At 34.7% G+C, this 17457-nt stretch overlaps 1 protein-coding gene across 2 annotated transcripts; it reads left to right on the top strand.

The window, feature by feature from the left end:
* The first annotated feature begins 130 nt into the window (after positions 1–130).
* On the top strand, positions 131–16852 carry LOC132553620 (F-box/LRR-repeat protein 4-like). 2 transcript variants are annotated; one of them, XM_060217878.1, is made up of 16 exons: positions 131–493; positions 1095–1185; positions 1818–1947; positions 2651–2743; positions 3280–3412; positions 4455–4727; positions 4880–4950; positions 5655–5724; positions 6165–6277; positions 7151–7260; positions 7962–8091; positions 9726–9818; positions 12922–13029; positions 13675–13761; positions 14749–14853; positions 15199–16852. In XM_060217878.1, exons 1-16 carry the CDS (start codon positions 218–220, stop codon positions 15326–15328), a joined length of 2013 nt encoding a protein of 670 aa, XP_060073861.1. In that variant the 5' UTR covers positions 131–217; the 3' UTR covers positions 15329–16852. The 2 variants fall into 2 exon arrangements, with proteins under 2 accessions (XP_060073861.1, XP_060073860.1); XM_060217877.1 differs by having other exon boundaries at positions 4443–4727; positions 15199–16851.
* The last annotated feature ends 605 nt before the right edge of the window (positions 16853–17457 follow it).

Below are 17457 nucleotides of genomic sequence, written 5' to 3'. Positions count from 1 at the left end.
AGTCCCCATTAACAACATATTATTGGTTTGAGCTGCGAGAATTATTTTATGTTCATTTTTTTTCGAGTTTCTCTGAGATCTCTAGATTTCACAAGGTGTTCCGAAAGATTTGTTGCGGAGAAAATTGTCGGAGTTTTCGTTTTGCAGGGGTTTTCAAGTCAGTTACGATTAGCATATGCCCCACTAGGCGAGAAAGTTAAAAATCGCCTAGTCATTGATGTCGAAGAAACTGTTGTCATGTTTCGGAAGGCGTAAAGATAGGACAAGCAGAGTGATGACACCTGAATCTATTACTCCATACAGTGCTTTGCCTAACAGCGGAAATAGGGAATGTCAACAGAAGCCATCGCTAGTGTCACAGTTTTCTAAAGAAGTCACAGATTTCAGTTCTCAGTATGGCAGTGAGACGAGCATATCCTACACCGCTTGTAATCTAGCTGGACGGAGCAACATCTACCCCACGTATGGGGATTTTACACAAGCATGTGTATTTGTAAGTTCAGACCGACACTTCACAGTCGCTATATAGTCATGTCATTGAAATGGTTTTAATAATACACAATAAAACATGTAAAAAATGAAGCGAACTATTTCAATATATACATATACTTTCAGAATCGTATATAGAGTGGTGTAACTTTGTTATTGTGTTATAATTCATGTTTATGTGACCCTGGTAATAATAGCCGCAAAAATATACTGCCCAGCTAAAGAGAGCTTCTATTTAGCTTGAGTGGTTGAGTGTCAGACTAGGAAACAGATATAAATACTTCCAATATCTGGACTAGAGATTCATGAAGTTTAAACCAGCAACTATTATGTTTGAATTTATTCATCGGTATGTAATTAACCAAAACTATGTTTTTTGACTGGTTTTAGGTCATCAAATAAAATTCACTTGCATACATTAAAGGGAGGTAATTATACAACTCTGTTCAGTCTTTGCTTAAGTATTTCAGAGCTTCATTTGGTTATCTCTAGCAATGAAGAGCCATATATGCTGGTATAAACATGATCTTCCAATAAAAGTAGTTTTTTGAGTGTTTTTAAAAATACATAATGAGAGTATATATTCTATTTATATTTTGATTTAGAGAACCTATGGACCTTGGTGGAACGATGTCCCATCATCCAGAAAGAAATTCAACAAAAGACCAGCAGACTTCTGTAGCGAAGATTTTATTGGTGAATATAGCTTGTAACCATTCCAGGTAGACCCTGTATCGAAAAAAGCATTTCTGAACAGTTCTGGACCCATCAAATCTTACACAATATATCAGTCCATCAGTGTTTGGTTGTGAAATTTATTGAATGAGGTAAATGTATGTGGGAATTAAGATTCACTGAAAATTTGTTCTAATTAAGCAATACCATTAATATACAAACGTGTACAAATTAGCAACACTTAGCTGGTAGATAGAAGTTAACAGAATTAAGGGTATATATATTTGGTTGGGAAAGGTGAATTACAGGAGCCATAAATCTTTTTTTAGAATCATTGCCCAATGAGACTTCAGGAAATGAACAAAACATATGTTTCTGGCAATGTGCCACTAAAAATATGTAACAATATTAGGTCAGTCAGGAAATCTGTTTATTTTTAAAATCATTTTTACTATGGATATAGTAACTTGGGGATTCCTGATATCTGGGTACTATTCAGGCTTGTACTGGTTATAGGCATGGAGATAGATGGGTGGCTTAATTACAGTTTTATCAGAGGTATCCAAAACTCCTCTACTTATTTATTCTATATAAAAAGGCACTTATTTACAGTGAGTAAGATTGTCATCAACCATTTCACTTTCAATTTTCAGAGATATCGTTTGAAATAGAAGTGTATCCTTGTAAGATAGAGATTTGGGAGACCTACAATCCTGGAGCTGTTGTGAAGATATTGGCCTGTGATAGCTCCAGTGGGTCTGATGTGGACTCTGGCAAAGCTAGGTAGTCACAGTATAGTTGATATCTAATAAAACCTGTCTGACATGGATATTGACAAAACCTGTCAGACAGGGATACATTTGTATGAAATTATATACACCTTCAGACAATGTTTCTTTCCTTGCAATTGTTAAAAAGTGAATGAAATTACTTCTGTGGTCCTTTGTTTTGTCTTTTGAACCATTCATGAATTTATATAACTTTTTAACTATAAATGCATATCATTGAACTGATTGAATTGTTACAGGAGTAGGACATCATGGTTTGTACTGAACAGTGATAGAAACATTCTCTTATTTTCATTAAACTGAATTATCAATCATCATTTTCTCACTTTGTAGAGCAAGATTAAGATTTTTCTTTTCACAGAAAATGTGTTTACTCTTGTTCTCCCACACAATTAGATATATTTTTATTACTTGCTGAAGAAATTTTATCAACTTTTTGTTGGTGAATTATAAAAGAAACAACAGCTTTGCTGTCTTTGCTTGGACAACATGTTAAAGTGTATATAATTGTATAATTAATATCATGTACTATTATAAGAGTATGATATGTAAATTGAATTACAGTAGAACACATATCAGTTTTGAGGTGTGTTTAGATAGATTTATAACTGTGAGATGATCACTAACTACATTTATTTGTATTGTAAGCAAATTCATCCTCCAGTTCTTGGTAAATACATACACTTTTTCATTTACAGGTGGCAGACATTATGGCAAGGAGAACCAGAGGAGTGTCCTCCCAAATCTAGGATATTTTCTCCTCCTTTGACCAACCCATTCTTCAAAACAAAGTAAGTACAACAAACACTGGACAGAGTTGATTAAAAATAGTTCCTTGGTAAATATTTGATGAATTTTTAAGATTTAAATTACCTAGGTAGATCAACTGGTCCCAAGAACCAAAGTAAATGTGTTGTCATGCTTGTAATCAATGAAGCATACAAAATGTTTTTGTAAAAAGGAAATGTGTGGATGTACAAGGTAATGACAACCAGGGCTTGTAGTATGTAATCTTTTGAAATCACCACATCAGTTTGGAAAGAGAAATTTTTATCTCAATTAGCATTATCATTAGGCAGATCAAGAGTGCATTATAGAGGGTAAGACTTTCAAGGGGAAATAATCAGTTGATGAACCTTGACAGCACAGATCTATCTGTTTGTCCGCTTCCCAAAAAACATAAACTTCCATGAAAAGGGAGTGTTAAATCGCACCTTGGATATTTACATGAAGATTTGTAGGCCAATACACTGAGTTACTGAGCTCTCGCAGGCCCCACTGTTTAGTAGTATTTGATAATGTATATATTAAATATGGTTGATTTCAGGTTGATAAGACTGGAGATGTGCTCTGTGAAGTGCCGCTACTACACTGAACTGGATTGCGTCGTGATGTATGGATCTCTGCAGCCATTCCCAGACATTGAGCACCTGTACTTACAACAGATGGATGAATATAAAGTAGGTTTATTTTCTCTCCTCCTGAAGAGGTATATATATTTCAAAAGTTTTCTGGGTGCTACAGTTGAAAAAATCTAGAGTGATGAAATGTGATTAAAACATTAGAGATGATGTAGCATCATGTAAAACACATCATTTTGGATTTAAGTCTTTTGTGACAGTATAATTCTCTTTTGATACCATCACCCCTGCAACAAACTCATAGTGCGTACACTGGTTGTCGTTCTGTCTGTTGACAGACTTTTGTCTAAACCACTCCTCCTACAGCTTTGTAGGAAAACTTTGTGGAACTCCACACATTGAAGTTGACAACAGTTTTAGCTATGTTGTGATGTTACAGCAGTGACCTTAGCATGTAAAATTGAGTCAACTAGAAAACCTCTTCCAGTTTTGTTTTGAAAATGTCAAAGCACTAAAAAAGAAAAAGAGGCAGCATTTTGCATGAATTTGATATCTAAGGGAATTTCTGAACGACGTACCATTTTCAAAGAACCAAATTATAACAATAATATAATATCATGTTCATTGTGTATAAGGTCTATTACTCTCTTTCCAATTATTGGCAATACAGGTTAAAATTTCATCTTCATATTTGTTTTAAATGCTGGTAAATTTATCTTACAAAAAAAAAAGAAAATACTGAAACATTTTTCAGTGATGACAACTACAAGCATTTCTCATGTTGTTGAAATCCCATGTCCCAATTTCTGGCAGTATTCCTTAATATATGATAGATGTGAGCTTGACTCTCTTTAAAACTCTTAAGAAATGAGATAAATAGCAGGTTAGCATTACAGGCCAATAAACTTCTTTTTGTTTTAATCGTCAGTTTCAGCAAAAACCTCTATGTTGTTGCTGCCAACTTGTATGTGTCTTTGTACTTGGTAGATATCTGTCTACAGTCTTGATCTAACTTTTGAAATAATCAATTTATATGATTTTAAATCATGCCATGACACTGATGTCACAGTCCCACTAGAGTTCATTTTTCAGCATTATTTGTTATGAATAATTAATGTTTTATCATTAGCTTTCTCCACAGAATTACTCGGAACCAGACAACTACGTCTATATGATTACCTCCCGTATGAATCAGCTGAGTGTTGAGGCTGGCTCACAGGGAGAGCTACCAGATGGAATCTCACCAATATGGGAGAATAAAGAAGGAACGGTTCCTGTTCTGGAGCCTAAATTGGATGAAGAGGAAGAACAGACAGATGGGGAAAGGCTGGAGGAGTTGCCTCCCCTTGAGACAGTAGAAACAACACAGGACGATATAATTGTTGAAGACAATGGTTTCTTTGATTTGCTGCCGGTGAGTTAGACATAGTTCAGCTCTATAGGTTCATTGTAGTGCTTCAAATGAATTGATATCATTGTGGAATTCCAGGTAAAATTACATTAAATGTGTCGGACTTGATACAAGGCATGGGCTTATTGACAATAAATATAGTTTTGATTTTACAGGAGGAAGTGATACGGCTGATACTGAGTTACTTGGAGCTGTCTTCGTTATTCAATGCATGCTGCACATGCAGGTAAGCTTTTAGTTTCCTTGCTTGAAATATTATTCATTTTATCAGCTTAATGAAAAATAGTATGTTATTTCTGTGGGTCAGGTGTATTGTAAAATTAGTTATATGAAACACAAGAGGAAAGAATTACAGGGAAATGGGTGTATACTTTCAAAATGATAACATTTCCAACTTCAAGGACAGATTTGTGAACCAATTATGTAATATATGTAAGACCTATGGACTGTCCATCTCAAGAAGCATTGGGATACTGTTGGGATAACGGGAAAATACCTGATAAGGAAGGATTATGATGCAAGGTGGTTAAACTTTGTACAGACAAAGTACTACATTTATTGGGTCATCATTGAAGATCATAATGGAGAATCAGGCAAAATTGCTAAAAAGGCGTCACCACTATGATCATGTTGATTTTTGAAATTTGGTGTAAAGAATTCCTGGCCAATTCCTGGAGGCTCAACTTTAATTAAACACAGTGACACATTTCGGGCTAAGGATCTGTGGGAATCAAATACAGAAATTATGAAAAATAGCAATAAATCTTGTAAAACTTTATTCCTTAAATTTGATAATTTGTTCTTTTTTATATAAATCAGTAAAGGTCATGTGAGCTATTCACTGTGCCATTTTGTGGTTTATGTTAATATTCTATCATTATGTACAGCTGATATAAAGGTATAACATTGTGTATTTTATGCCATTTACAGGTTACTACAGAAACAATGTTCAGACTCACTGCAGTACACAGAACTCAACCTTCAACCTTATTGGTATAAGGTACAGATCACCATGTCTGCGGCAGCCTTCAATGATTTACTTTCTAGTACCCAGTTAGGCTTAAGCCTGACATATCAATGAATATAAGAAACAAATAAGCAACGTTGAATATAAAAACTAATATCAGGTGATATTAAACATATTTGATTATAAAATGGTATTTTTCATGCTATCTTTATAATTGACTTTAATGATGTCGTGTCTCTGCCGCCTATGAAATGTCATGTTTATGAGCTATAAAAAGATCTGGTATAGAAAGCCCATGTTAATTGAGTGTTTTTAAAATGCAGCAATATCAGAACAGATAGATTTCTCAATGACAAACAAAATACTGCAATGAACTTGGCACTTTGTCCTCAAATGATTTTTTTGTTTTTTTGTATTAATATGGTTAATAAACCTCCTCACCAGGCCATAACTGTACAGTGTCTTTCAACCAGGTTGACAGTAGTGTGTTGGAGAATTTCCAGTCTAAATGTGGGCATCTTCACCACCTCAACCTGTCCTGGTGTGGCGGTCGCAACAGCACTGTGTCCACAGCAATCTTCGACACGTGAGTAAATGTTATTGACACGCGAGTCAATGCTATTGACGGGCGAGTCTGACGGGCGAGTCAATGCTAAAAGTTAAAGTAAGGCATACATTAACAAATGAACACACTGTGTGTCCAAGTCATCACCAACATCTCTCCTAAGGTATACATTTACAAAAGTGCAGTACTGTATCCACAGCAGTCTTGGAAATATAAGGTTTCTCTAACTACCATCGTGTTATAAAAATCATTTATGAATAAATTTTAATTGTATTTATATAAGTAAGTGCTGACTGCCCATGTGTTATAGTTGAAAGATGAAAAAGATATATTAAAACTAGAAAATGTCTGGAAGACATGAATGCCCCCCCCCCTCCCCCATGTGAAATAAGGTCCGAAAGAGATGATTTTGTTAATTTGTATGCAACTATGTACAACTGAAGTTTCATACTGAAATTGACAAGTTGATTTAACGCACATGAATTTGGAATTTTGTTCTCTGGAAAAAATGAGGGAGTATATTAGTTCCTTATGCCTTAAAACCCACAAGTACCAAATTATGTAGAAATAAGATGATGTTCCTCGTTTTTGAGTTATCTCCCCCTGGTGGCCATCTTTTTTTAGAATGCCGAGAAATTCAACACTGCATGAGGTCTTTCCATACTTTATATTTGTATGAAGTTTCATGAAAATTGCCTTCCGAATGAAGTTGTTAGGTGGTATATACTGATTTGGGACGCGACGGGACGGGACGGACGGACATGGGCAACGCTATAAATGGCGGGGGCATAGAAAAGGCAGTTTATTGAGGCATTAAGGACTTTGAGCATGAATCAATCTTCTATCAACATTAACATTGAAATGTTTGATATCATGATTTTATTGTTCATGCAGTTTTCTACAAAGTTGTGGGAAGGAGTTATCTACCCTTTACTTAGCCAACTGTTCCTTTGTGAACTCAGATGTGATGAAGTCTATAGCCAGCTTCTGTCCAAAACTAAAGGGTGAGTATATATGGAGGATTTTGTATTATAATGAAAATCTTCAGAAGGAATTTGATTTGCTTTATTTCAGGTTACCATAAAATTCTTAATTTTCTGATGGGATTTATTTTAGTATTAGTGGATTTCTTGAAAATTATTTATCCACAAAATCAACTGCTCGTTAATTTTTTTCCCTTATTTTTAAAGAACTTTAAAATTTGAACCACACCGAGATATGTTGTGTATGATTTACAGGACATCTGTAACATGAAATGATTAATTTATATGTAATTATTAATGTTAAGAAAAACCCCATTGAACTGCCCAGTCAGTTAATCATGTACAATTTTCACACCTGATTAGAGTGTTCCACATTATATGATTCAACTTAGTATGTGAACGAACTGATTTCTGAAGAAATGATCTAGTGGATAGAGGGAACTTCGTATAAATAGCCTAGCAGGTGGTTTTGTGTTTCTCAGGAAGCTGAGGTCACTTGCTGTCCTGATTTAAGGCAAGGCATTCTATGTTTGCTGTTTTGAATAAGATGTGACTTGTCTCCAGCAAGTTTTTCAGTTTGTCAGTTATCAGCTTCTACACTAACACTCCGACTCAGAATGACCCTGATCTGTTCAAGGGGTGATTAACCCTGCAAGCATCGGATGCACTTAATACATACATGAATAGGTAATATATGATGTTGGTTTTAAATATATTTGTAGATTTGGACATACAAAGTTGTTTCAAAATAGACAGTACAGGAATATTGCATCTACAGAAACTGCCAAGCATCACACGACTCAGTTTGTACAGAACTCTGGTGGATGTCCACAGTCTCACTGCTCTCATTAAGTAGGTATTCACAGCTGATAGTAAATACATTGGAGTTGATTCCACAGTTATATCTGTTCTATCCACAACATCTGAAATGCATATTAACTCTTTTTAATGGTATGTACATATCTATTATATTTGTGTGATAATCAGCCTACTTATCTCTGTTGCTTTCTGACAAAAACCCATCCATATCTATCACTGTTTCAGTAGATTGCAAACATGTCAATCCTCCTGTTATGAGCCCATATCCTTGATTTAAGTGAGATCTTATATAATTTTTGCCATTCTTGACTTTCAAGAATTTTTTTTTACTGGCTTGAATAAAATGCAATTTTTGTAAACGATGATGATATGTGTAAGTTTAACTAATAATTTGGGTATATTTGGCACACTGAACCTGTACAGTGTTTAAAATGGAGAATACTCAGAAAAGAAAGACAAAAGTAGCTCCCCAGAGGCTGGCTAGTTTTGTTTTTCTTCAACCTCACCAAAATGCAGTTTATATCTTAAAACACTGACCATGTATTATATTTGTCCTGCAACATTCATTGAAAATCAATCAAAACTTCGAGTTTTGTTGTTCAGTCTTTGTTTGCTTGATGTTGATGTTGTGCTGAAATTTGCCTGATGCCATCTGCTCTGCAAATTTTAACAAATATGACTGCGATTTTATGAATTTTCTTAAATCGCCTTGTTCCTTACAACATATGGAATTGCCTGTTTCAACAATTATTTTTATTGTTAAATATAATTTTTCAGTAATTTCAGCAAGTAATTCTGTTAAATTATTAGCATGCTAGAATACAGCTGTTTTCTGTCACTGCTGAATGCAGCGAAACTAATTGTGGCAGGTGTATTCAGACAATGGCAGCACCAGTTGCAGGATAAAACCTTTTAATGCTGGCAACAGAGAAACATATTCACCTTAGATTTTTCTTCCACTGGCAATACTGGTATTAAATATTTGCTGTGTTAGATTCATAATACATTATTTCAGTTTCAACAACAAACTTCAGTATAAGGATTTTCCCGCCCTATAGAAAACAAGGCAAAGCAATCAAGATTGAATTGCTGAAAAATTTTACTTGTTTATGGTATTGAAATATGAAAAGGGGAGAAAGTATGTTGTAACTTTATTTATTTTTTTTTTTTTTTTCAAAATCTAAAGAAATAATGATAGATATATGTTCATATACTGAAGAAAAGGAAAGTTTTTGCGTCTTTTAGTTTTTATTTAATCTCAATGTAAGTATAAGGTTAAGGAATTCTGTATATATACTGAGTATATTATTAGCTTACCTGGGGGGTCTCTTGTCTGGCATGAACTTTTTCCTTTATACAAATTCTTCTCAATAACCAATGGCCCAAATGTTTTGATATTTGGGTGGAATGTTTTTAGAATAAAGCCCAACAAAGTTTGGGAAAAGAAAAGACTTTTGTTGAAGATCACAGGGGTCAGATTTGTTAAAACATCTAAACAACTTCTCTTCAGGAACTTAAAGGCCTAGAGGCATGATATTTGGGTACCACTTGTGTGCTGCAGGCCCATCGGGCCTCTTGCTTATAGCAGTGTCTGGTGAAAATTAAAGAGATTTTTGCTGAAAAAAAAAAAGAAAAAAATGATATATTGAATTTTTTTCTCATTGTAGACATCTTGGAAACCTGGAAGTTTTAAATATTGGGTCATGTACAACTATAAATGACTTTGATGAAGTGTGTAGAGCTCTGGGAAAAAACTGCAAGTAAGTGTGTTTGATCATGAATATAATGTTTGGATATAGAGGACTAATTTTGCCCCATCTATATTGCGGGTAGCCATGTCAGCTGTCATGCACCTTTCTCTATTTCATGTGTAAACTCTTTAATCCCTGGTTGTTCATAATTAGCTATGTTCCTGATTGGAATAATTATGACAGTTACAATAGATTATCACTCTTTCTTTATGAACTTACCTTAGTCTTTTTTTCAGCATGATAAATTTTAGGACAAATTGAAAAAAAAAAGACAGAATGTCCAACAGTCGACCATGTTGGATTTTGACAAGTTTTACAGTTAGTTATTGCTAGTTTCATGAGGACATGACAAATTCCTCTGAAATTTCTTATGTAGGTTCTGGGTTTTTCTACCTGTTCTTTGTTTAATTTTTGACTCATTTTGAAAACAAAATGACCACCAAAAGGCTCTCCTGGATTTTTAAGTCGCCTGAGCCATCTTGATTTGTCTGCCGTCGCGCGTAGTGCGCTGTTGTGCATCGTTAACTTTTCACATATTCGACTTCTTCTCAAGAATCTCTGAATGGATTTTGACTAAACTTGGCACAAAGCATTCCCATGGGAAGCCGCTGCAAGTTTGCGAAGAAAAAAGGCATGGCTTCAATAGGGGCCGCAGGAGGGGGAAAAAGGGGGTAAAATTAGGTAAATCTTTAAAAATCTTCTTCTCATGAACCAACTGTCAGATTAAATTCATATTTGATATTTAGGGTCCTTATGGCAAGGTCTACAGAGTTTGCGGGTGTAAGGGGTGTAAAAAGGGCCATATGTAAATACCTTCATTAAATGACTACTTCTCAAGAACCAGTGGATGGATTTTGACCAAACTTGGCATAAAGCATTCCCATGGGAAGCCGCTTCAAGTCTACGAAGAAAAAGAGCGTGGCCCCAAAAGTAGGGAAAACAGGAGGGGGAAAAGGGGAAACTTGATACAAATGTTCTACACAAGGTCCTGGCAAGTGTTTTAATTTTTTGGGGTGATTCAAAATTTAAGATGGCCACCCTGGCCTCTGTTTGGCTAAGACATTATGGACTTCCTTTCAAGAACCAGGTGAAGATCTAAGGTGTGTGGTTCAATCCTCTAGGTTGTTTGTGTTTCTCAGGTGAAGATAGAGGTGTGTGGTTCAATCCTCTAGGTTGTTTATGTTTCTCAGGTGAAGATCTAAGGTGTGTGGTTCAATCCTCTAGGTTGTTTGTGTTTCTCAGGTGAAGATAGAGGTGTGTGGTTCAATCCTCTAGGTTGTTTGTGTTTCTCAGGTGAAGATAGAGGTGTGTGGTTCAATCCTCTAGGTTGTTTGTGTTTCTCAGGTGAAGATCTAAGGTGTGTGGTTCAATCCTCTAGGTTGTTTGTGTTTCTCAGGTGAAGATAGAGGTGTGTGGTTCAATCCTCTAGGTTGTTTGTGTTTCTCAGGTGAAGACCTGAGGTGTGTGGTTCAATCCTCTAGGTTGTTTGTGTTTTACAGGTGAAGATCTAAGGTGTGTGGTTCAATCCTCTAGGTTGTTTGTGTTTTACAGGTGAAGATAGAGGTGTGTGGTTCAATCCTCTAGGTTGTTTGTGTTTCTCAGGTGAAGATAGAGGTGTGTGGTTCAATCCTCTAGGTTGTTTGTGTTTTACAGGTGAAGATCTAAGGTGTGTGGTTCAATCCTCTAGGTTGTTTGTGTTTTACAGGTGAAGATAGAGGTGTTTGGTTCAATCCTCTAAGTTGTTTGTGTTTTACAGGTGAAGATAGAGGTGTGTGGTTCAATCCTCTAGGTTGTTTGTGTTTCTCAGGTGAAGACCTGAGGTGTGTGGTTCAATCCTCTAGGTTGTTTGTGTTTTACAGGTGAAGATCTAAGGTGTGTGGTTCAATCCTCTAGGTTGTTTGTGTTTTACAGGTGAAGATCTAAGGTGTGTGGTTCAATCCTCTAGGTTGTTTGTGTTTTACAGGTGAAGACCTGAGGTGTGTGGTTCAATCCTCTAGGTTGTTTGTGTTTTACAGGTGAAGACCTGAGGTGTGTGGTTCAATTCCCTGGGTTGTTTGTGTTTTACAGGTGAAGATCTAAGGTGTGTGGTTCAATCCTCTAGGTTGTTTGTGTTTTACAGGTGAAGATCTAAGGTGTGTGGTTCAATCCTCTAGGTTGTTTGTGTTTTACGGGTGAAGATCTAAGGTGTGTGGTTCAATCCTCTAGGTTGTTTGTGTTTTGTGTGAAGACCTGAGGTGTGTGGTTCAATCCTCTAAGTTGTTTGTGTTTTACAGGTGAAGATAGAGGTGTTTGGTTCAATCCTCTAGGTTGTTTGTGTTTTACAGGTGAAGACCTGAAGTGTGTGGTTCAATCCTCTAAGTTGTTTGTGTTTTACAGGTGAAGACCTGAGGTGTGTGGTTCAATCCTCTAAGTTGTTTGTGTTTTACAGGTGAAGATCTAAGGTGTGTAGTTCAATCCTCTGGGTTGTTTGTGTTTTACGGGTGAAGATCTAAGGTGTGTGGTTCAATCCTCTAGGTTGTTTGTGTTTTACGGGTGAAGATCTAAGGTGTGTGGTTCAATCCTCTAGGTTGTTTGTGTTTATCAGGTGAAGATCTAAGGTGTGTAGTTCAATCCTCTGGGTTGTTTGTGTTTCTGAGGTGAAGATCTAAGGTGTGTGGTTCAATTCCCTGGGTTGTTTGTGTTTCTGAGGTGAAGATCTAAGGTTTGTGGTTCAATTCCCTGGGTTGTTTGTGTTTCTGAGGTGAAGATAGAGGTGTGTGGTTCAATCCTCTAGGTTGTTTGTGTTTCTCAGGTGAAGATAGAGGTGTGTGGTTCAATCCTCTGGGTTGTTTGTGTTTTTCAGTAAGCTCAGTGACTGTCCGGTTCTGTCTTTAGACTAGACACGTTACTTCAGTGGTTATGGATAGCAAGCAACAGACCTCTGGTATGATGTTTAGTGATGAATGTATCACCAGTTTACAAGAAGAGACCCTTTCTCAGAATTACCCTGACTATTCTAGAGGCCATAGGCCAGAGCATCGAACTATCAAGTCATTATGATACATGTTCTACACTTATTGACTTTAAAGTTATCTCTCCAGAATTATGCTGAGATTGTGTTTTTCCTTTGAAGGAAACTGATTTCTCTTGACCTTTGGCGATCAAGGACAATTACTGGAGTTGGACTGCTGGCTCTGGCTGATGGATGTCCAGACCTGCAGGAACTGGACATAGGCTGGTGGTCAGTTTTCATACATTCTGCAAGTTAATTTCAAGAAAAAATGGTCATGCAAATATATTAAGTTTTTTAATGATGTTAAATTTGAAATTATGTATCAAACTATTTCTCTTTCACAGAATATTCATAGCAATTAGTCCCCTATATTAAAAGCTTAGTTTGGGTGGTTGGGTGATGCAGTGGTAAGGCACTCACCTTTCTCCTACGCGCCCAGGGTTCGATTACTGAAAGGGACATGAAAAGGTATATAGATCACCTTTCTGACCAGCTTGATTTTCCACAGGTACTCTGGTTTCCTCACACAGAAAGACCCCTCCATTCAGGCAAACAACAGTGATTAATATAAGCTTAAAGTTTGCTTTACAATTGTTTTAAAATGAATTAAAGATTATATTTATATTTTTTTTTCTGTTGTTCAATGAAATAGCTATCAGCTAGAAACAGACACTTTTAACAATGCATTGTTGTGATTAAGGTAGCATTTAGTAGTCTCTTGGTAAATTTTTATTTCTCCAAAATATTTGTGGTTTAAGAAAGTTGGAATTTAAGACTTACATCAATTACATATATGATTTAATGGACTTAATACTGAAATATTTATCTATTTTGTTTAGATATGAGGGATGTGAAATATCATTTTGTTTTCAGTCCAGAACTACGCTTATGTTCCTCTAGTCTTGTGCAACTTGTCCAGAATTGTTCGAAGCTGAAGAAGCTCTTTCTGACTGCCAACAGGTAACAAGTCCAATTGTTTTACCCACAATTGGATTTACCAACATACTGTATAAGTGGTTATTTTTTGAGGGCTGTTTATTTTCACAATTTCGCTGTATATTAAAGTGGTCGCAAAAATTTTGTCTGTGAAATAATGAGACGTGTGTGTATAAGATGTTCTTTACATCCAGAGTGCAAAATTTTAATTCATTAAAATGTAATTTGCTTGAATATTTAAGAAAATTGTGAAAATTTTGACTCGCAAAAATTACCAGCTATACAGTAATTGAAATTGATGTATTTCACAACGTTTAGTGTCACTAGAAAAAGAAACCATTTTTTCAGCTCCTTCTTCAGATGCTCATTATTTTATTTATTTAACAAACCAGGGTTGTTTTTTTTATACTTAAGAAGATATAGATATGCAATGTAATTCACATTAACATGGAATGATTCCACAGTGATTGCCTTAAATTCAATAATTCCAAAAAAGTGATGTGTAAAATATTGCTATATTTTTTCTGAGTAAATGAAATATATGTAGTTGTCAGTAGGAAGTATCGTCAATCTGATTAACATACAGGTCTTAATTTACCACTCCAATATTTCCCCTTAATGAAAGGAAAGTATTTGAGTGGTAAATTAAGGCATGTATTTGAATCAGATTGGAAATATTGTTTACACATGATTATAGAGATGAAGGCAAATGCCGTATTTATCCAGTAGTAAGGCCATGTTGGGGGGCAAACATATAACCCAACAGAAAGTTAAGAAATTGATTCATTACAGGACTCACAATAAAATAGCTTTAGTTGATAATTCTGCTAAATAGTAATAGATATTATAGGATTTTTTATCATACTTGGGGCTTACGGTGGGATAAATACAATTTGCCATACGGAACTTTAATTCTTATAATCGCAAGATTTTAACTTTTGTAAATATTACATACTAAATTAGATTAGTATTGAATGACTGATACATACTGATTCACATGTCATCCTCCAGGAATGTTTGTGATCGAGACCTGATGGCTATCTCCGCCAACTGCCGTGAACTGCAGCAATTGGACATCTTGGGGACACGGGAGGTTTCTCGAGAGGCCGTATATGGGTCAGTATCAAGTTCTTAAAGATGACTAGTTCCTTTTAGGCATAGTTCTGATATAACAGAAAATGTAAGTCAGTTTGGAAAAAACCAAATTTCCAAATATATTTGCTGTAATTATAATGGTAGTTTGTGATTTTTTTTACTTGAGTTTAGGACTTGTTGGACTCCATGATGTTTTGTAAGCTCATTATATTTCTTGGTTGAATCATTAAAAATATGAAAATTCTGTTATAGAAATACTGAAAAATCCTACAAAAAAAGATTTTAGTTCATGCCTTATGTGTATTGTGAATTAAAAAAAAATAATTCTGTTTCTTCTCATGAAAGGCATGTTTTTGTTTGTTTCAGTGTTCTGCAGAACTGTACAAAATTGACCATGTTTGATGTGTCCTTCTGTATGTCAATAGACTTTCCCTGTGTAGAAGCGTGGAAAAAAGAATTCCCTAATGTTAACATCAAGAAAAGCAGTCAACATTAGGACTCTTTATAAAATGTTACTATGTCCTGGATATCTGTGATTAAGGTAGTAATTTGTGTCATGATATTGTATTGAACATAAAACAATGTTTACATTTTTAAACAGTACACAATAAACATCATGTCTCCATACATTTATGCTGTAAAATCAAGCATTCATATCGATACACGTAACTTAGATTTTTTTGTGTGTGTAAATATTTTAAATATAATGGAATTTCATTCTGTAATCACTCTTTATTTCATAGCATGTGATATCTTTTATGGGACACACATTTATTATTTCTTATTAAATTCGAGGAGTTTTAACTTATGCTGCATTGAAAATATAATAGAACAAATTTAGAGATGCAGATACCTTCAGAAGTTCACTGTTGAGAAGAAAACTGATGTGCTCCAAAATTGCTGCAAAAAACGTATTATTTTTGCTTCAAAGTCTTTCAGATTTTAAACTATCAGACAAAACCAATTAACCTTAAATTGACTTTACAGTGCTGTAAGTATGCTGTGTACATTTTTATATCACAGTTACATGTTTATGTATGAGATATACATGTTATGTGCAGTACAGTTACTATATATAGAAGTCATAATGAAATAGAGTTTAAACCTGTAATGTTGCCAGCAGCATATTGATATTAATTTATTGTGGGTGTATTTGTATCAAAGTTAAATTATGACGATGTTAGAGATATGTGGTTGTTAATTTGTAGTAAATACAAACAGTATTTCACTTACTAGGTGAATTCTCTGATACGTTTTGTTCAATGTTTATTCCATGAAGATAGTTGATATTATATCTAGTTGGAAACCAGTAACAATTGGTGTGTTACAGGAATAACAATGTATTAAAGTAAACTTTGTTTCTACATAGCGTATCAGATGATGTTTTGTTAGTTTTTTGGGTAATGATGTCATAGATTGTTCGTAAAATGTTATACTCCTTATCTTATATAGCTCACCGATTGGTAAATGGGTATTCTATTTCTATGCTAATATAGAGATAAGATGATAATAATCCCATCCATGTATATTCCTGTTCATTGAGATTATAAACCAATGCAATTGTCCTATAATAACCCCACCACTTCCACTCCACCACCTCCCAGCCCCTCCCTCCCTCACTCTCTAGGAGTTAAAAGAAATGCCTACCCACCCACCCACCCCCCTCACCAATGCCATCTCTTAAGTTACAAAGAACTAAAAAAAGGCCTTGTCCCCCTCCACTGTCCCCTTCATTGTTAGTGTTAGGCTAATAGTATAGACACTTTCTGAATGTAATAATTTTTTCTTCATTTTTATTTTTTTGAGTTTGTAGGCTTTGTTCACCTTTTTTGTGATATCTACATGTATTGTATTTTTATAGTTAAGTTTTTTATGAGTGAAGATATGTACCTGATAATGTATTTATAATATCATGGACCTTCTGATGCCTTTATTTCAATTTTAAAGATCTGTTTGAATATCTTTTGTTTTATTATTTTTAATTCTAATTGATTTTTTTTTTTTAAAGAATGTTAGCAAGTCTATTTTACAATTCTTAAACAAAGGATGAGTTATTTTATAATGAATAAATTAAAGGAAAAATGTATTATATCAGTAAGTTTGAAAAAGTCTCCGGGTAAACTTTCCAAATGTGATCATTTTGGATGTGTAAGTTGAGATGATTTTGGCAAAATCTACAAGAAAAAAAAGAGTTTTAGAAAATCTTGTTTACTTATGTGTTTGAAGATGGTGGTTTCAAAAATGTTTCTGACTTTTAAAACTATTTCGATGCACACATATAATTTTAATGAGCTCAGGTGGGGTTTGTTCCCATGACAACTGTTTGGCATCAGCTATGAAGCTTCAGATTTTAACAAAACATTTTGATATGCACTCTTGCATTTGTTAATGATCATTGATAATTGTGTTTAGATGTGAACAGATATTTGGAGAAATTTTCTGTTTTTAGAAAACTTCAGTTAATTAGATAAGTCAATTTGGAAATGAAAAGTTCAAAGATTAATCGATAATTTACTTAAGTCTTTTACATTTTTTGTGAACAAATTACACATTTCTGAAAATTTGTTCCTTTTCATATAATGGTAAATGGTGTTTATGATGATTTACAGAAATTTGATGTATTGT

This window comes from Ylistrum balloti, unplaced genomic scaffold (assembly GCF_031769215.1).
Source record: "Ylistrum balloti isolate Yb309-2 unplaced genomic scaffold, AGI_CSIRO_Ybal_v1 Utg370342, whole genome shotgun sequence".
Lineage (NCBI taxonomy): Eukaryota > Metazoa > Mollusca > Bivalvia > Pectinida > Pectinidae > Ylistrum > Ylistrum balloti.
This window is presented reverse-complemented; position numbering and strand designations above follow the sequence as displayed.